Source organism: Bos indicus, chromosome 6 (genome assembly GCF_029378745.1).
Source record: "Bos indicus isolate NIAB-ARS_2022 breed Sahiwal x Tharparkar chromosome 6, NIAB-ARS_B.indTharparkar_mat_pri_1.0, whole genome shotgun sequence".
Classification (NCBI taxonomy): Eukaryota; Metazoa; Chordata; class Mammalia; order Artiodactyla; family Bovidae; genus Bos; species Bos indicus.
This window is the reverse complement of record NC_091765.1, coordinates 61,225,484-61,239,052: the sequence shown is the minus strand read 5'-3', so window position 1 is coordinate 61,239,052 and position 13,569 is coordinate 61,225,484. Positions and strand designations below refer to the sequence as shown.

At 43.6% G+C, this 13,569-nt stretch overlaps 1 protein-coding gene across 26 annotated transcripts in view; it reads right to left on the bottom strand.

The window, feature by feature from the left end:
- The window catches only part of LIMCH1 (LIM and calponin homology domains 1), a 352,227-nt gene that overhangs the window by 44,385 nt on the left and 294,273 nt on the right, over nucleotides 1-13,569 (bottom strand). For all 26 annotated transcript variants that reach the window (XM_019962649.2, XM_019962653.2, XM_019962658.2 and 23 more), the window contains 4 exons: nucleotides 8,789-8,915; nucleotides 7,124-7,281; nucleotides 6,510-6,918; nucleotides 1,957-2,175 (listed from right to left, as the gene is read on the bottom strand). In XM_019962649.2, the coding sequence (XP_019818208.2) occupies nucleotides 1,957-2,175; nucleotides 6,510-6,918; nucleotides 7,124-7,281; nucleotides 8,789-8,915 (913 nt within the window). The remainder of the gene's footprint in view (nucleotides 1-1,956; nucleotides 2,176-6,509; nucleotides 6,919-7,123; nucleotides 7,282-8,788; nucleotides 8,916-13,569) is intronic.

Genomic DNA, 13,569 nt, shown 5'->3' with positions numbered 1-13,569 from the left:
TTGAGCACTGCAGGGAAGAATTACATCCTCTCAACTCCTCTAAGAAAACATATTTTATTCTTCAAAAGACAAATCCTGGAGATAAGAAAAATAATATCTAGTCCTCCAGGTGGGTTTAGCTAGCTGGGTTATTTAATTTAGCCCTGAAACTGGAAGACAAGTTTCCCTCTGAACCAAACCTTTCCAGGTGCTGGGGGAAGAAATTTTGACAGTTGCCTACCCATCCAACCCCCCGCACCCCTCACCTTGACAACTCCAACCCAAACACTATAAATTAAAATCTCAGAAACCAGCCTCTGGTGAGGACAAATTGAGGTTGAATAGAGTCCATATTCTATCCCAAAAGCCAGGCCGCACCACGGTAGTGACAGTTTCCGTTTGATCAGCAAAACCAGCATGAACCCTGGTGAGAGAACTCAGCAGAAAAGCGTAATCTTCTTGATGTTTTATATTCCAAAGAGGCAAATCTACTGTTATTTTGAGTTCTCTCGTCTGCTATTCTTGAATTACCCTACATTTCTCAGCTCAACCATTTGTTAGTAATTACAATTACTCTGGATTTCAGGGGCTAAACCAAGAAAAAATTAATTTGATTTTTAATGAGTTTTTTAAAAAGCTAGTAAAAAAGACCCCTTTATGCATATTGTCAAGGATGGAAAGCCACATTCTGATGGCACCAGTAATTTTCAAATTACTTTAGGAAGCCTGATGAGGTTGAATAAACAGAAAAGAAGGTATTTCAGATATTTCCTTTTCTTGTTTCATGGCCGCACTGTGTAGCAAGCGTGTGGGATGCTAGTTACCTGACCAGGGATGGAAACTGTGCCCTTTGCATTACAAGCGTGGAGTCTTAACCATGGGCTGCCAGGACAGTCCTTAGAGATTTGTTTCTTTTTCTATAACTCTGGACACCAATCACGGAGGGACAAGACAAAGCCTGTCACTCATATGATACCTTCTGCTATCCTCCTGGGCTACGGCGTGACTGTTTGTATTAGTTGCTCAGTCGTGTCTGACTCTTTGTGACCCCATGGACTGTAGTCCGCCAGGCTCCTCTGCCCACGGAATTCTCCAGGCAAGAATACTGGAGTGGGTTGCCATTCCCTTCTCCAGGGAATCTTCCCAACACAGGGATTGAACCCACATCTCCTGCTTTAGCAGGAGGATTCTCTACTGTCTGAGCCATCATGGAAGCCAAGGGGCTGATCTGTGTCCTTCTTCAAATTTATACGTGTAAGTCCTCACCTAGAGTATCTCAGAATGTGACCTTATTGGACATAGGATTTTTGTAGATGTAGTTAAATTAAGATGAGATCACACTGAAGTGGCATGGCATGTGCCTGCCCAGTCGTGTCTGACTCTTTGCAACCATGTGGACTGTAGCCCACCAGGCTCCTCTGTCCATGGGATTTCCCAGGCAAGAGTACTGGAGTGGGTTACTATTTCCTTCCCCAGGGAATCTTCCTGACCCAGGGATCGAACCTGCCTCTCTTGCATTAGCAGGCGGATTCTTTACCACTTGAATCATGCTGGAGGGGAGCCCTAAACCAGTATGACCTGTGTCCTTATAAAAAGGGGGAGATCTGGACATTGACAACATACAGGGAGAGAGTCATGTGAACACAAAGGCAGAGATTGGGGTGGTACACCTCCAGGGCAAAGAATGGCAGAGACCGCCAGCAGGCCAGCAGACGCCAGGATCAGACTCTCCCTCGCAGACCCCAGAAGGAAGCTGCCTGGACAACACCTCAACTTTGGACTTCCAGCGGCAGGACTATGCTACAACTAGCCGTACCATGCGCTGTGTAGGCCACTTAGTTTGTGATACTTTGTTATGGCAGCCCTAGCAAATGAATATACTCACCTAGAAGGAAATGATCATGATCAGGACCTACTTATTGTTTTAAAAAATAAATTATTTCAAAAAGAGGGGGAAAAAAAAAGTTTGCTTCTTACTGTCAGCTCTTGGGGAAGAGAACTTGGCTTCTTTATGTTGATTTCAATGCTGTTGCTGTCTTGTTTCAGCTCCACGGGGGACCCATGCACTCTGGCCTCACCTTCAAACATCTGGGATTTGGTCAACGAGGGGGCAAGTGCCACCGTGGGACACTCTCTTTCCTTCTCCTCCTCATCACCATGAGTCGTCTCTCCATTCATGGTGACTTTCCCATCGACCTGTAAAATCCAGAACGAACAAGAACATGCTATTCCTCAGTGAAAGATTATAACAACATGTTCAGAATCATCTTAAATCATTAGCACTTACCATTCACAGTCCAACAAAGAATAAGTTCTCTTATATGCTTCCGTCAGTCTAGAAAGCAGGGCTCCCTTAAATGCCATCTTTGAGGGCTTCTTTAAAAGGTGGTCAGGTTTCTTTAAAAGGTGGTCTGCCTTCTCAGGTCACTTCGTTTAGATTACATTTCATGCTCAACTTACTGGGGGTCTGCTTTTATTTTGTAGTATAGAAAATCAAGGGATCTTAGGTATAAATACATGTCGCATATTTGGATTCCAGTAATTTTTCCTGAAAGTTCTGTGACTGCTATTTCACAATTTTGAGATTTTTTTTTCCTAATAAACATATAAACTAGGTGGACCTCATCTTAGATCAGGAATATTTCACAGGTTATCCTGTTATGGTTGAGGGCAACGAATACTTTTTGCAAGCAAGCATGGAGGGCAGGGAACCTGGTGCGTTATTATGTTACAGTAAATCCCTGTGTGTGTGCGTGCTCAGTCACTTGTCATGTCTGACTCTTTGTGACCCCGTGGACTGTAGCCCACCAGGGCTACATGGGAATTCTCCAGGCAAGAATACTGGAGTGGGTTGCCATACCCTCCTCCAGGGGATCTTCCAACCCATGGATCGAACCCTCATCTCCTGCACTGAAGGTGGATTCCTTATCCAGAGCCACCTGGGGAGCCCCACAGTAAATTCCTGTTTCTAGTTAATTTGACCATCTCAGTTTTTTTCAAGAAAAAGAGGCCATGCACATTAAAATATCTCTGTTTTGCCCCCATGTCTAGGGATGGTGGTGGGAGCAAGAAAGGAGTGAGGGTGGTTAGTCTGACTTATTGAAGGTACCTGGAAATCTCTTTCAAGTCCGACAGTATATAGAGCGGTCATGAGAGGAAGCCCTGCAGTGAGGCAACCTGAGTTCTGGCTTCACCACTTAACAGCCATGTAATCTTCAACCTCAGTTTCCTCCTTTCTATGATAATCAGTCAGCTCAGTTCAGTTCAGTTGCTCAGTCGTGTCCGACTCTTTGCGACCCCATGAATCGCAGCACGCCAGGCCTCCCTGTCTATCACCAACTCCTGGAGTTCACCCAGACTCACGTCCATTGAGTCAGTGACGCCATCCAGCCATCTCATCCTCTGTCGTCCCCTTCTCCTCCTGCCCCCAATCCCTCCCAGCATCAGAGTCTTTTCCAATGAGTCAACTCTTTGCATGAGGTGGCCAAAGTACTGGAGTTTCAGCTTTAGCATCATTCCTTCCAAAGAATACCCAGGGCTGATCTCCTTTAGAGTGGACTGGTTGGATCTCCTTGCAGTCCAAGGGACTCTCAAGAGTCTTCTCCAACACCACAGTTCAAAAGCATCAATTCTTTGGCGCTCAGCTTTCTTAATAGTATCTCCTTAATGATGCTGTTATGGTATCATTTATGTATTAATATATGCACAGAACTTAGAACAGTATCTGGCATATTTATGTATATAAATGTTAGCTATTCTTATTACTAAACCTTCTAAGATCTTTTAAAAAGAATAATAGAAGGGCAGATACTAGTTATAGATTATTTACCTTAAGTCAGTGTTTTGTCTATTGTCTGTGATCCATAAAATTTAAATTACAACTGAGCACACCCACATAAAGATAACTGAAATGGAGTTTAACCATTAATATTTACCTTTTTCTATGTGATGCACTATACTGTTTTTAAACATTATATTCTAATATATATATATTATAATATATAATAATGTTTATTATTAATATATATTAATATATCTAATTATATCTATTAGTATAATATATCTAATAATGTTTTTTTGAAAAAAGAATGCTGATTCCAAACCACTAAATTGATTTCATAACCTAGCAATAGGTGGCAACTCTCAGTTTGAAAACACTGCCTTAAACCATTTTACTGCTCCTTCATTTTATTGACACTTCTTTTACTCTTAAATCTGTTGTACTAAGAAACTGAGCCTGTATTCCCTGCCTCCCATGCCCACCTTCTCCCCACAGGAAAATACACACGCACACACACCTTATCTCCAGTTCTAGTGTTACCTGGTAAAAACTGTCCATTTCCATGCTACCTTTGACCATGAGTGAGCTCACCCAGTCGATGGTGGGGCTGTGAACAGGGCTGACAGCCATCAGGACCTACGATGAGTTGAGGGCTCATTGGTGAGCTCCAGCTCTAAAAGGACCTCTATCCAAGTCCGTCATTCTACCTCCCCTGAAGCCTCCACACTGTCTTGCCACAGTGGTAGGAACTGGGTTTTCTCAGGGTCTCGCCATGAAGCCATCTATCCTAATTCTTTTGTTTAAACGATCACATTGTACTGTTTATATAAAGGAAAGCAAATGGACATCTAGACCAACAGATCACATTCCTTGGATACCAAGTTAAATGCATGTATTCCCTGTCCCTGTCCTGGGCCACCTCAATATCAAACCAACCTTTTCGAGAAGCTATCAGACAGTTGATGGCCGTGGGCCCCGGGTGAAGAAGAGCTGCTACGGTACTTAGGCAGCCTGCCGAGCACATGTGATTGCGTGTGTATTTGTGTGTGCACCAGTCTGCATGATAAGTATCTCATCTTCTCAGGAAAAATGCATGTGCTTATTCAACAGACACTTGTTGAGTGCCTAGGCACAGACACCAGCCTCTTAGGACGAAGCTGTGGACAAACACACAGCGATTGCCCTTGGAGGGATAAACATCTCAATCCAACCTAGATGAGACGGAAAGGACATTTTTCTTTCGTTTGATCAAGGCCTAAGACACAGATTTTAAAGATACATTCAGAGTTAAGCTAAGAAAGATGCTAAGAAAGTTAGAAATTCAGAGGCTCGGCTCCCTCTGAAACTCAATAGGAAAATACACACACACAGTGCTCAGTTAGTTTAGCTTAGCAAACATCCTTTACAGTCACATGTCTGTGTCTGTTACTGATGAATTCCACCTCTGTCTTTTATTATAAACCCATGTGGCGTGCAGGGACAAGGGAAACTGACTTTTCTTTGTCGTCTCTCTTGAGACGAAGGATGAGTACTTCCTCCTGACGCAAGGAAAAATACTAGGATTTGAGGATGAAAAAAGATGTTTGGCTGCTATAGGTTCTTTGGTTCTGGAACACTATTTTACACGTTCATTGGCACCTCCCCCCACTTCCAAAATAATATAGATTCTTCCCACCTAAAATTTTTTTTAAAAAATCTCTCATTTGAATATCAAGTATATATCATGTATTTCTTATATTATCATTTTTTTTCCCCAGTGGTAGCATCTTTTCTGAAGAAGGTGATGGCAACCCACTCCAGTACTCTTGCTTGGAAAGTCCCATGGACAGAGGAGCCTGGTAGGCTGCAGTCCATGGGGTCGTGAAGAGTTAGACACGACTGAGCAACTTCACTTTCACTTTTCACTTTCATGCATTGGAGAAGGAAATGGCAACCCACTCCAGTGTTCTTGCCTGGAGAATCCCAGGGACGGCGGAGCCTGGTGGGCTGCCGTCTATGCGGTCGCACAGAGTCAGACACGACTGATGTGACTTAGCAGCAGCAGCAGCAGCAGCAGCTTTTCAGTTATGATGTTTAGAGGTGTATACAGAGGTAACTGCATATACCACTATTTACACTAAAGGTCAGTAAAAGTTTGTTTTGAGGCATTTTCAATACCCCTAGATAAATGGAGATACCTAGGGTGCTGCTAAATTGGGGTTTGTTACCATTGCTATGGAGATATCATACCATCATGCATGCATGCGTGTTCAGTCGCTCAGCACATCGAACTATGAAATAGACCTTGCTCATGGAGGTGACTCAACCACCAATCTCATTCAAGCCCATCAGTATTAAAAATAGGACTTGAGAAGAATCCTAAGTTATTTGATGGCTCAGATGGTAAAGCATCTGCCTAAAATGTGGGAGATCTGGGTTCAATCCCTGGGTTGGAAAGATCCTCTGGAGAAGGAAATGGCAACCTGTTCCAGTACTCTTGCCTGGAAAATCCCATGGATGGAGGAGCATGATAGGCTACAGTCTGTGGGGTTGCAAAGAGTCAGACATGACTGAACGACTTCACTTAGAGAAGAATCATCAATCCCTGAATTATTTGCAAACCAAATCTCAGAGACACATAAACTTCATAACTGTACATGTTAATGCATTTGCTTTTGTTTGATAAAAACCACTGCATCTTCCTGAGATAAGATGCTTATTTTCCCCAGGGAGTTCAGTTTTGGTTCTACCCTTAAAGGACTCATCTTACCTTGAAGGTCTTCAGGACCTCTTGAGAGTTTTTGGGCTGGGAGTAAGGCTTGGGTGTCAGCATAGGCACTGCTTTGGGAGAGACAGTTTTGCTCGGAGACCCACTGCCTGCTGACATGCTGGCATCCAGAACGCTGGGACGAGCGATGGTGGTTTCCACAGTGGCAGTGAACTTGGGTGGAGGCAGTGACTGTTGCCGCAGATATTTCATAGGGTTGGGGTCGCTGAGGAAGGGGGATAAGTTTGGCTCTGTTGAATGGCTTCTTTCCAGGATTTTTGGCATCTCCAAACGTTCAAGAACAGCTTCACTGATGGTGAATCTCTCGATGTACTGCTGAAGGATACCCTCTGCCTCCTCCTGGGTCCGTGCATTCTTGTATGCTTCATGCAACTCCCTTTCTCTCCGCTCTCTAAAGGGTAGACATGGGAGGGGAAGCAAGAACAAAGTCAACAGTCACAGGAATTGCAACGAGGACCTTGGTAGAACCCCAAGTAGAGCTGAAGAGACCAAACAGGGTGTGTAATATTACTGTCAGAGCCTTTGTGATGACTGACAATTTTTAGAAAAAGCACATCTAACTAACTGTACATTAAACAACAACAGAAAGAACCCACTTTTCTTGGACGATTTCTCTGTAGGTTTTTATGCTTTTCCTTCGTTCCCTTGTCCCATCCTCTCCAGCCAGCAGCTTCTCCATCTTTTTCCTTTCTTCCTCTTTTCTGATTAAGTCCTGAGAAGCACTTCTTCTACGGCTCTTCCAACGAGCCAGGTCCTATGGAGGAGGGGGAGGGAGACAGAACACTCTTCTTCAGACTTGCATGTAATTCCATTTCTACACTTAAGGGTTTAGTGAGTGCTGACTGTGGGCCAGGCTAAGACATTCCTCTACAATCCAGTTTAAGTTTGGTTGGAACAGGAATATCTTGAAGGCAGGAAACCTTCAGATATTCTACATTATCCAGAGCAGGGCAGCACATTTTGTAAAACACGGCAACGTAAAACTTGCTATTGTATCCCGTGTCGGTTGCCATAAAGTATTGTCTCACAGGTATTGTAAGAAACTTCATTCCTTGCTATTTATGACCTCTGCATTGTGAATGGACTCGCTGACAATAGAATGGTAGGAATTAACCACAGACCTACACAAATTCCCTCAGGGAAGGAAGAAAAAGCAGAAAAACAATTGGTTTTGGGGTCTTGTAGAACCAATAGTTCTTTATGCCCTAAGTCATCTGATCATGTCCTAAGTCATCTGATCCTTATGACAACTTCACCACAAATCCTATGGGCAATTAGAGCCTAATGAGAAAGAGGTAGGAGTCTGGAGTTAGGTAGGCATGTGGCTGTGGGAAAGAATCCCAGCTCCATCTCTTCCATGCTTTGGAATCTCAAGCATGCTTCTTAGCCTCTCTGTACCTCAGTTTCCTCATCTCCAAAACAGAAATGATAATGATACCTACTCTTGCAAGCTTGTTGTGAGGGTGAAATGAGGTGTTGCACTTCAGGTGCCAGGCACATAGTAAGTGCTTGATATCTCATAGACATAATCGTGACCACAATTTATCGACTTTGGAAAAGTTCACCAGTTGACTAAAGGTAGAGTCAAATCTGCAGTGACTACCTCAGAGCGCTCTGTGAGGATGAGATGAAATAGTCCACTCTCTCTCTCGTTTCATACAGATCTTCAAGTTCCTCTCCTGCCCTAGCTCTCTGCTCTCAGCTCACAGACAATCCCAAGGCCCCCATTAGGCCCTGGAGCCATCCTCGATCTCTTATTCACTAGCTGCGTGACTCTGGACAAGTTACTTCACGGCTCTGGGACTCCTCTGTTGGCTGAGGACAGTAATATCTACAGTTGCTAGCATACCGAGTTACTGAGAGGATTCAAGAACGATTAACTGCAAGGCACTCAGAACAGTACCTGTTACTGGCATGCTTTCAGTGTTGACAGTTATCATTGTGGTCACCATCATCATTATTATCAATTCCAAATACACAAACTCAGAAGCCAGTGCATCCTTGATATGGCATCGCATGCTAGTTGCCTCCCACCCGCTCCCCTCTGCTTTCTGGCCAAACTTCAGCAAGGGTACTTTCCTTAATTCCCACATGGGCGGTGTTCACTGTTTGAAGTCTTCTCCGGGCCCCCCTTTCTTCTGCATGGCTTTCCAGCCCGAGGCTCCCACCCAATCTGATTCTGATTCTCTGTTCCAAAGGGCCTCTTGCCCAGCGGGCAGCGCAGTCTCCCCACTGCCCACGGCCGTGGCCCCAGCACTCACATCCTGCCATTTGTCATCCTCTTCCCGCAGCTGGCTGTTTATCAGTTGCAGCTGCTCCTGGCGGGCCCTGCTGTGCGGCTGCACCGCGGCCTCTTCCTCACACCGCATGTCAAACATACTCGTGCTCCTGCGCGTGGAGAGAGCAGACAACGAGCGGACAGAGATGAGCACCCCTCCTACCTCTGCGCACTTGGGGCGTCCCGCCGCGTGGGGGCGCTACCGCGTATGGAAAACAGTCCCTTTCCCTCCGCAGCCTAAGGCAGCCACGGGGTCTGCAATCTGTTCCTCCCTCAGCCGGCAGCAGCGGGCATGCTAGGAGCCTCAGCTCTTCTTTTGAAGCAGAAGCCAAAATGTGACCATCTTTGTCTTCAGTGATGGCTGAATCGGTCAATTAATTTTACATGTTGGGGCCTAGATGTGTTTAAACTAAGAGGCTTGAAAAGGTATTTGAAACTCTGAGCTGGTCTCACTTATAAATGTATTAGAAAATAAAATTAAGAGCATTAACATGTATAACTTGGAGAGAATTTGTGGGGAAGGAGGATGGCGTCCCCTGAAGTGAAAATTTAATTGCAGTAAATGCTTCTTTGTGTAGGTCTGGCTTAAATGCTTTCTTCATTAAGAGGCAATTTCTCCATTAAAAAAGTGATCATACAGCCTCAATCTAAGGCACCACTTTTTCATGTCGTATTTTCTGAATTTTGAATGCATCCAAGAACTATGCACAAATGATACATATGTTTGTTGTGGTTTATTTTTATGTCCTGTAAAACTGTAAATCTGTAGTATGTTGATGGCATCTTGAAATCAAGAAAATAAGGTATTTTATGGTAAGGTTAAGGGCAAAATATAAAAATCAGCGTATACTTTATATCCTAAAAACCCTCACAAGGGTTTCACTTTATTTCTGACAGGATACCTCTGCATATACTCTTTTAAAAGCAAAAGGATTTGGAATCAAATTTTAAGAACCTTTAGGCTGTTCATATAATTGATATATTCTGCAGGAGCTTATTAAATGTTGGGTAAGACCATAGAGCCTTTTCTGCAATGCTTATTATAGACCTTTGTTACAGCGAAAGCTGAAGCAGAAAGATGAAAATAGAAATAAAAACCAAAGCAAAATCTTCCTTTTTTTTTTTTCCTCTCAAAGAAATGACTAGCTCTGGGACCACGTGGGTTATAAAGCGCCCAACAAGTGGAGGGCCCTTTAAGAACAGAAGACTGTGACAGTCCATTTTTGAAGCCAGCTTAACACAAAGAAAAAGAAGAGCCATGCACCAAGACACTAACTAATTCCAGACATCATCAGTGATGTCCAAAATAGTTATCCCCGTGGCCAGACAAAGCACAGCAGCAGCATCGCTGGATGCCAGGGGTTCCTTAGCAGGCGGCTCTCTGGAAGAAGACAATCCCAAAGCAATGGCTACCCACGTTCATTTCAGTCTACTCAAATATGAATGTATGAGTGCCTCTCCCCTCTCTTTAGATGTTGGACAATTTGAGTCTTTGAAAACTGTGTGAAAAGAGAGTGAAAACTGAAGACTGTACTTTAACCTGTTTCTAATAATTCGGCTGCGTAGGACTTTCTTTGATCCAAGGCTTCTATTTGCATGGATATGACACGCTACTGTGTGGAGCTGTCCACAGATTCAGGGCACAGTGTTGCTTGTGGTAACTGTGTCTTCCTGGAAGATAAACTGTAGTCCTCTAAAGAGAGGAGGGACTGCGATGTGTTACCTATTTGATGCTACTTATTAATGTGGTTTAAGGAAAATTTAGAAATTTGCAGAGTTAGGTAGAAAAGTCTAATTCATGGGTTTTAAACTTCATGGATCATAATACCCTCAAACAACCCTTCCAGAAGGGGACCCGAACTCATCCCATCTTCCTTTCAGAGTTAAAAAAAAAAAACAAACAACAACTTAACTCTAAATGTATAAAATTCAGCCTGTTTCTCTTTCAAGGCAATTTATAGGCTTTGTGAAGGTCTTAGAAGACATAAACCCCTCTCAGCTGGGACTCTATTGTAATCTACTAATAGCTGGCAGATTATGGGAGAGAAAGGAGGTCCTTTCCTTCAACGTTGCCATCTGTAATTTTTAAAGGGCAGAATTTTGGTTTAGATCACACTGATGGCCATAGGGCAAAGTCTTCTGGGACCGCAGTAAGAAAATGGCAGGCTTCTCTAGGATTTCAGACTGCTTATCTCACTTGATTGGCATGGAGAGGGTGGGAACAAGGCCTTCAGAACTGCCTTCTTCTGTCCCAGGTTCCTATTTCTGTTTCTACCATGAAGTTCTAACTACCACAGCCCAAATATGGCCAAAAGCTGGTTAGTGAAATAAAAAGAGAAACTCTTGTCTGCCTTCTCCTATACCAGGAAGTACTTTTTTTTTTTTTTTTTTTCTGGTTAGAGCTTTTTTTTCTTTAAAAAGCAACACCAGCAAAAGAGAAATAATAAAACTATGAGCAATACCTTTAAGCCATTTCAAAAAAGGAAGCAAGCTGAGGACTGATAATAGTAGACAGAAAATGAGCTGAGTCACCATTCAGAAAATCTTCCCTCATTCAGAGATTGGACTCAGCCTCCAAAATGAAGAAGTGCGTGTAGAGGGATGAGGTGGGAGGCCCTGGTGGTGCTAGTGGTAAAGAACCTGCCTGCCAATGCAGGGGACATAAGAGATGTGGGTTCAATCCCTAGGTTGGGAAGATTCCCTGGCGGAGGGCATGGCAACCCACTCCAGTATTCTTGCCTAGAAAATCCCACGGACAGAAGAGCCTGGTAGGCTATAGTCCATAGAGTCGAAAGAGTTGGACATGACTGAAGCGATTTAGTAGAGCACAGCACTTCAGGGAACCCTGGAGAAGTCTAGGTTCCACAATGTTAACAGGACTTGCACCAAATCTATGCTTCTCAGCACAACAGGCCATGCTCCTGGGCTGTTGGGAACAGGGCCCCTGGCTGTAGAGCCCAGGAGCCTCTCCCTGCAGTGGGTTGGCAGTTCTTAGGGCCACGATAAAAGTACCTCCAGGGGAGCCTGGAAATTGTTTCCGGACCAAGTCTAAGGTAAGGGAATTAAGAGCAAAATGGCCTCTGGCTCTCACAGTTTCCAGGCTCGATGGTGGGGACCATTGGGAGAGGAGGTATGTGGAAGTGAAGAGAAGGGCAAGAAGGTGAAACTAAATCCATGGAAACATTCTTGGCTTGCCAGGAGGCGGAAATTTCTGTTTGCCTGTGTGGTAGGTCTGCCCCTGACCCGCATTCTCCTTAAAGGGCACATCTTTTTTTGATTGGGCTGCATTTTAAGAATGTGTCAATTATGAATAAATAGAGCCTGTGCCAATAGTGGTCTGTAAAGTTTTTGAAAAAGGGAGATAGTGAGAAAAGAAATGAAACATATTATAAATTTCTATTAAAAAAAAAACTCCTGGCATAACTTTTTTTTCTTACCCACTTGATCACTTGATTTCATATAAATTATGTCTATTCCAAGAAGGAAATTCAGCCCTTTAGATGTTCCCAGATAAGACCCCTGGACAAGAAGCTCCTTATACTCTTCCTGGATCACAAGCTGCTTTTTTTTTTTTTTTTTTTTGGTAAATTTAGAGGAGTCTGCACCCCCACTTGATTTAAAAAATCATTTACTTTTCCTGTGGGTGAGGTTTCATATTCAGGTACAGGCAGCATTCAAAAGCTCTTTAATATAGCTCCTTTTCTTTCAGCTTTCAGGGTTTTTGAGAGATCTGTATTAGGCAAATTGCACAGCAGCTTTGCAATGATGAAGAGTAAATCCATTCTATCAAAATGTTTTTGCTAACCAAATCAAAGTAGTGTTTTGCCTATCAATCTTATATAATCCTCCTTTCAGTGAATGTTAAATACTGCCACTGTAGATTTTAAAAGCAATAACCAGGGCTCAGTTTTATAGACTACTTAACTCCATGCAGTCAGTCAAGCTCCGGCTGAATTTAGTTCTGAGACATGAATGTTCCGTGTGTCAGGCCACAAAGCAATCATACATCACACATCGGAAACTGATCTCCTTGGCACTCGAGTCAGACTGCTTAGAGCTAAAAGTCAGACTAAGCTGACATCTTGAACACAAACATGGAAAAAAAGCACAGTTCAAATACAGTAGATGTGTGGCCTGATTGCAGTTACTGGTGGAAATGATATTTGTTCTACACTGTTACTTGGATTCCTCACTCAGTGACTCGAAACTATGGCTCAGGCCAGGAAGACAGGCAGGGAGAATGTTGGGGTTCACTCTTAGAATGGCCTAGACTCCCACAAGGCCACAAAACACCTCTTCCAGAGGACAGACATCAGGCTTAGCGGGCCACTGGTGTTGCAGTGAGATATTGATCATGTTTCTTAAACCTGAGCAAGCCAGCCTTCTGCAAAGAAAACTTCTGATTTGGCTATCAGTTTCAGAATGCTCTGCCTATGGGGAATCTGTTTTTGAAATGGAGTCAATGCGGTCACAGATGGGAGAAAGTAGATTCATCTTAAATTCGTATGTGAGGCTGGGGATGGGCAATGTATCTCTGGGAGGAGCAGAGACCAAGGAGAGGCAACCCAAGTCATGTTGCACATCCTGACCCCTGGCTGTGCCATGGAACATGAACAAAACCCCAGCGTTCTGGGCTCAGGCATCCCACAGTTTATATTACTGCAACCTGGGAGGAACTTGGGCTTCTGAATCTATCATTAGTGGTTTAGAATTTATTTTCTTAGCTTAAAAAAAAAATGTGTCTTTGAGAATAACTGCTGCACA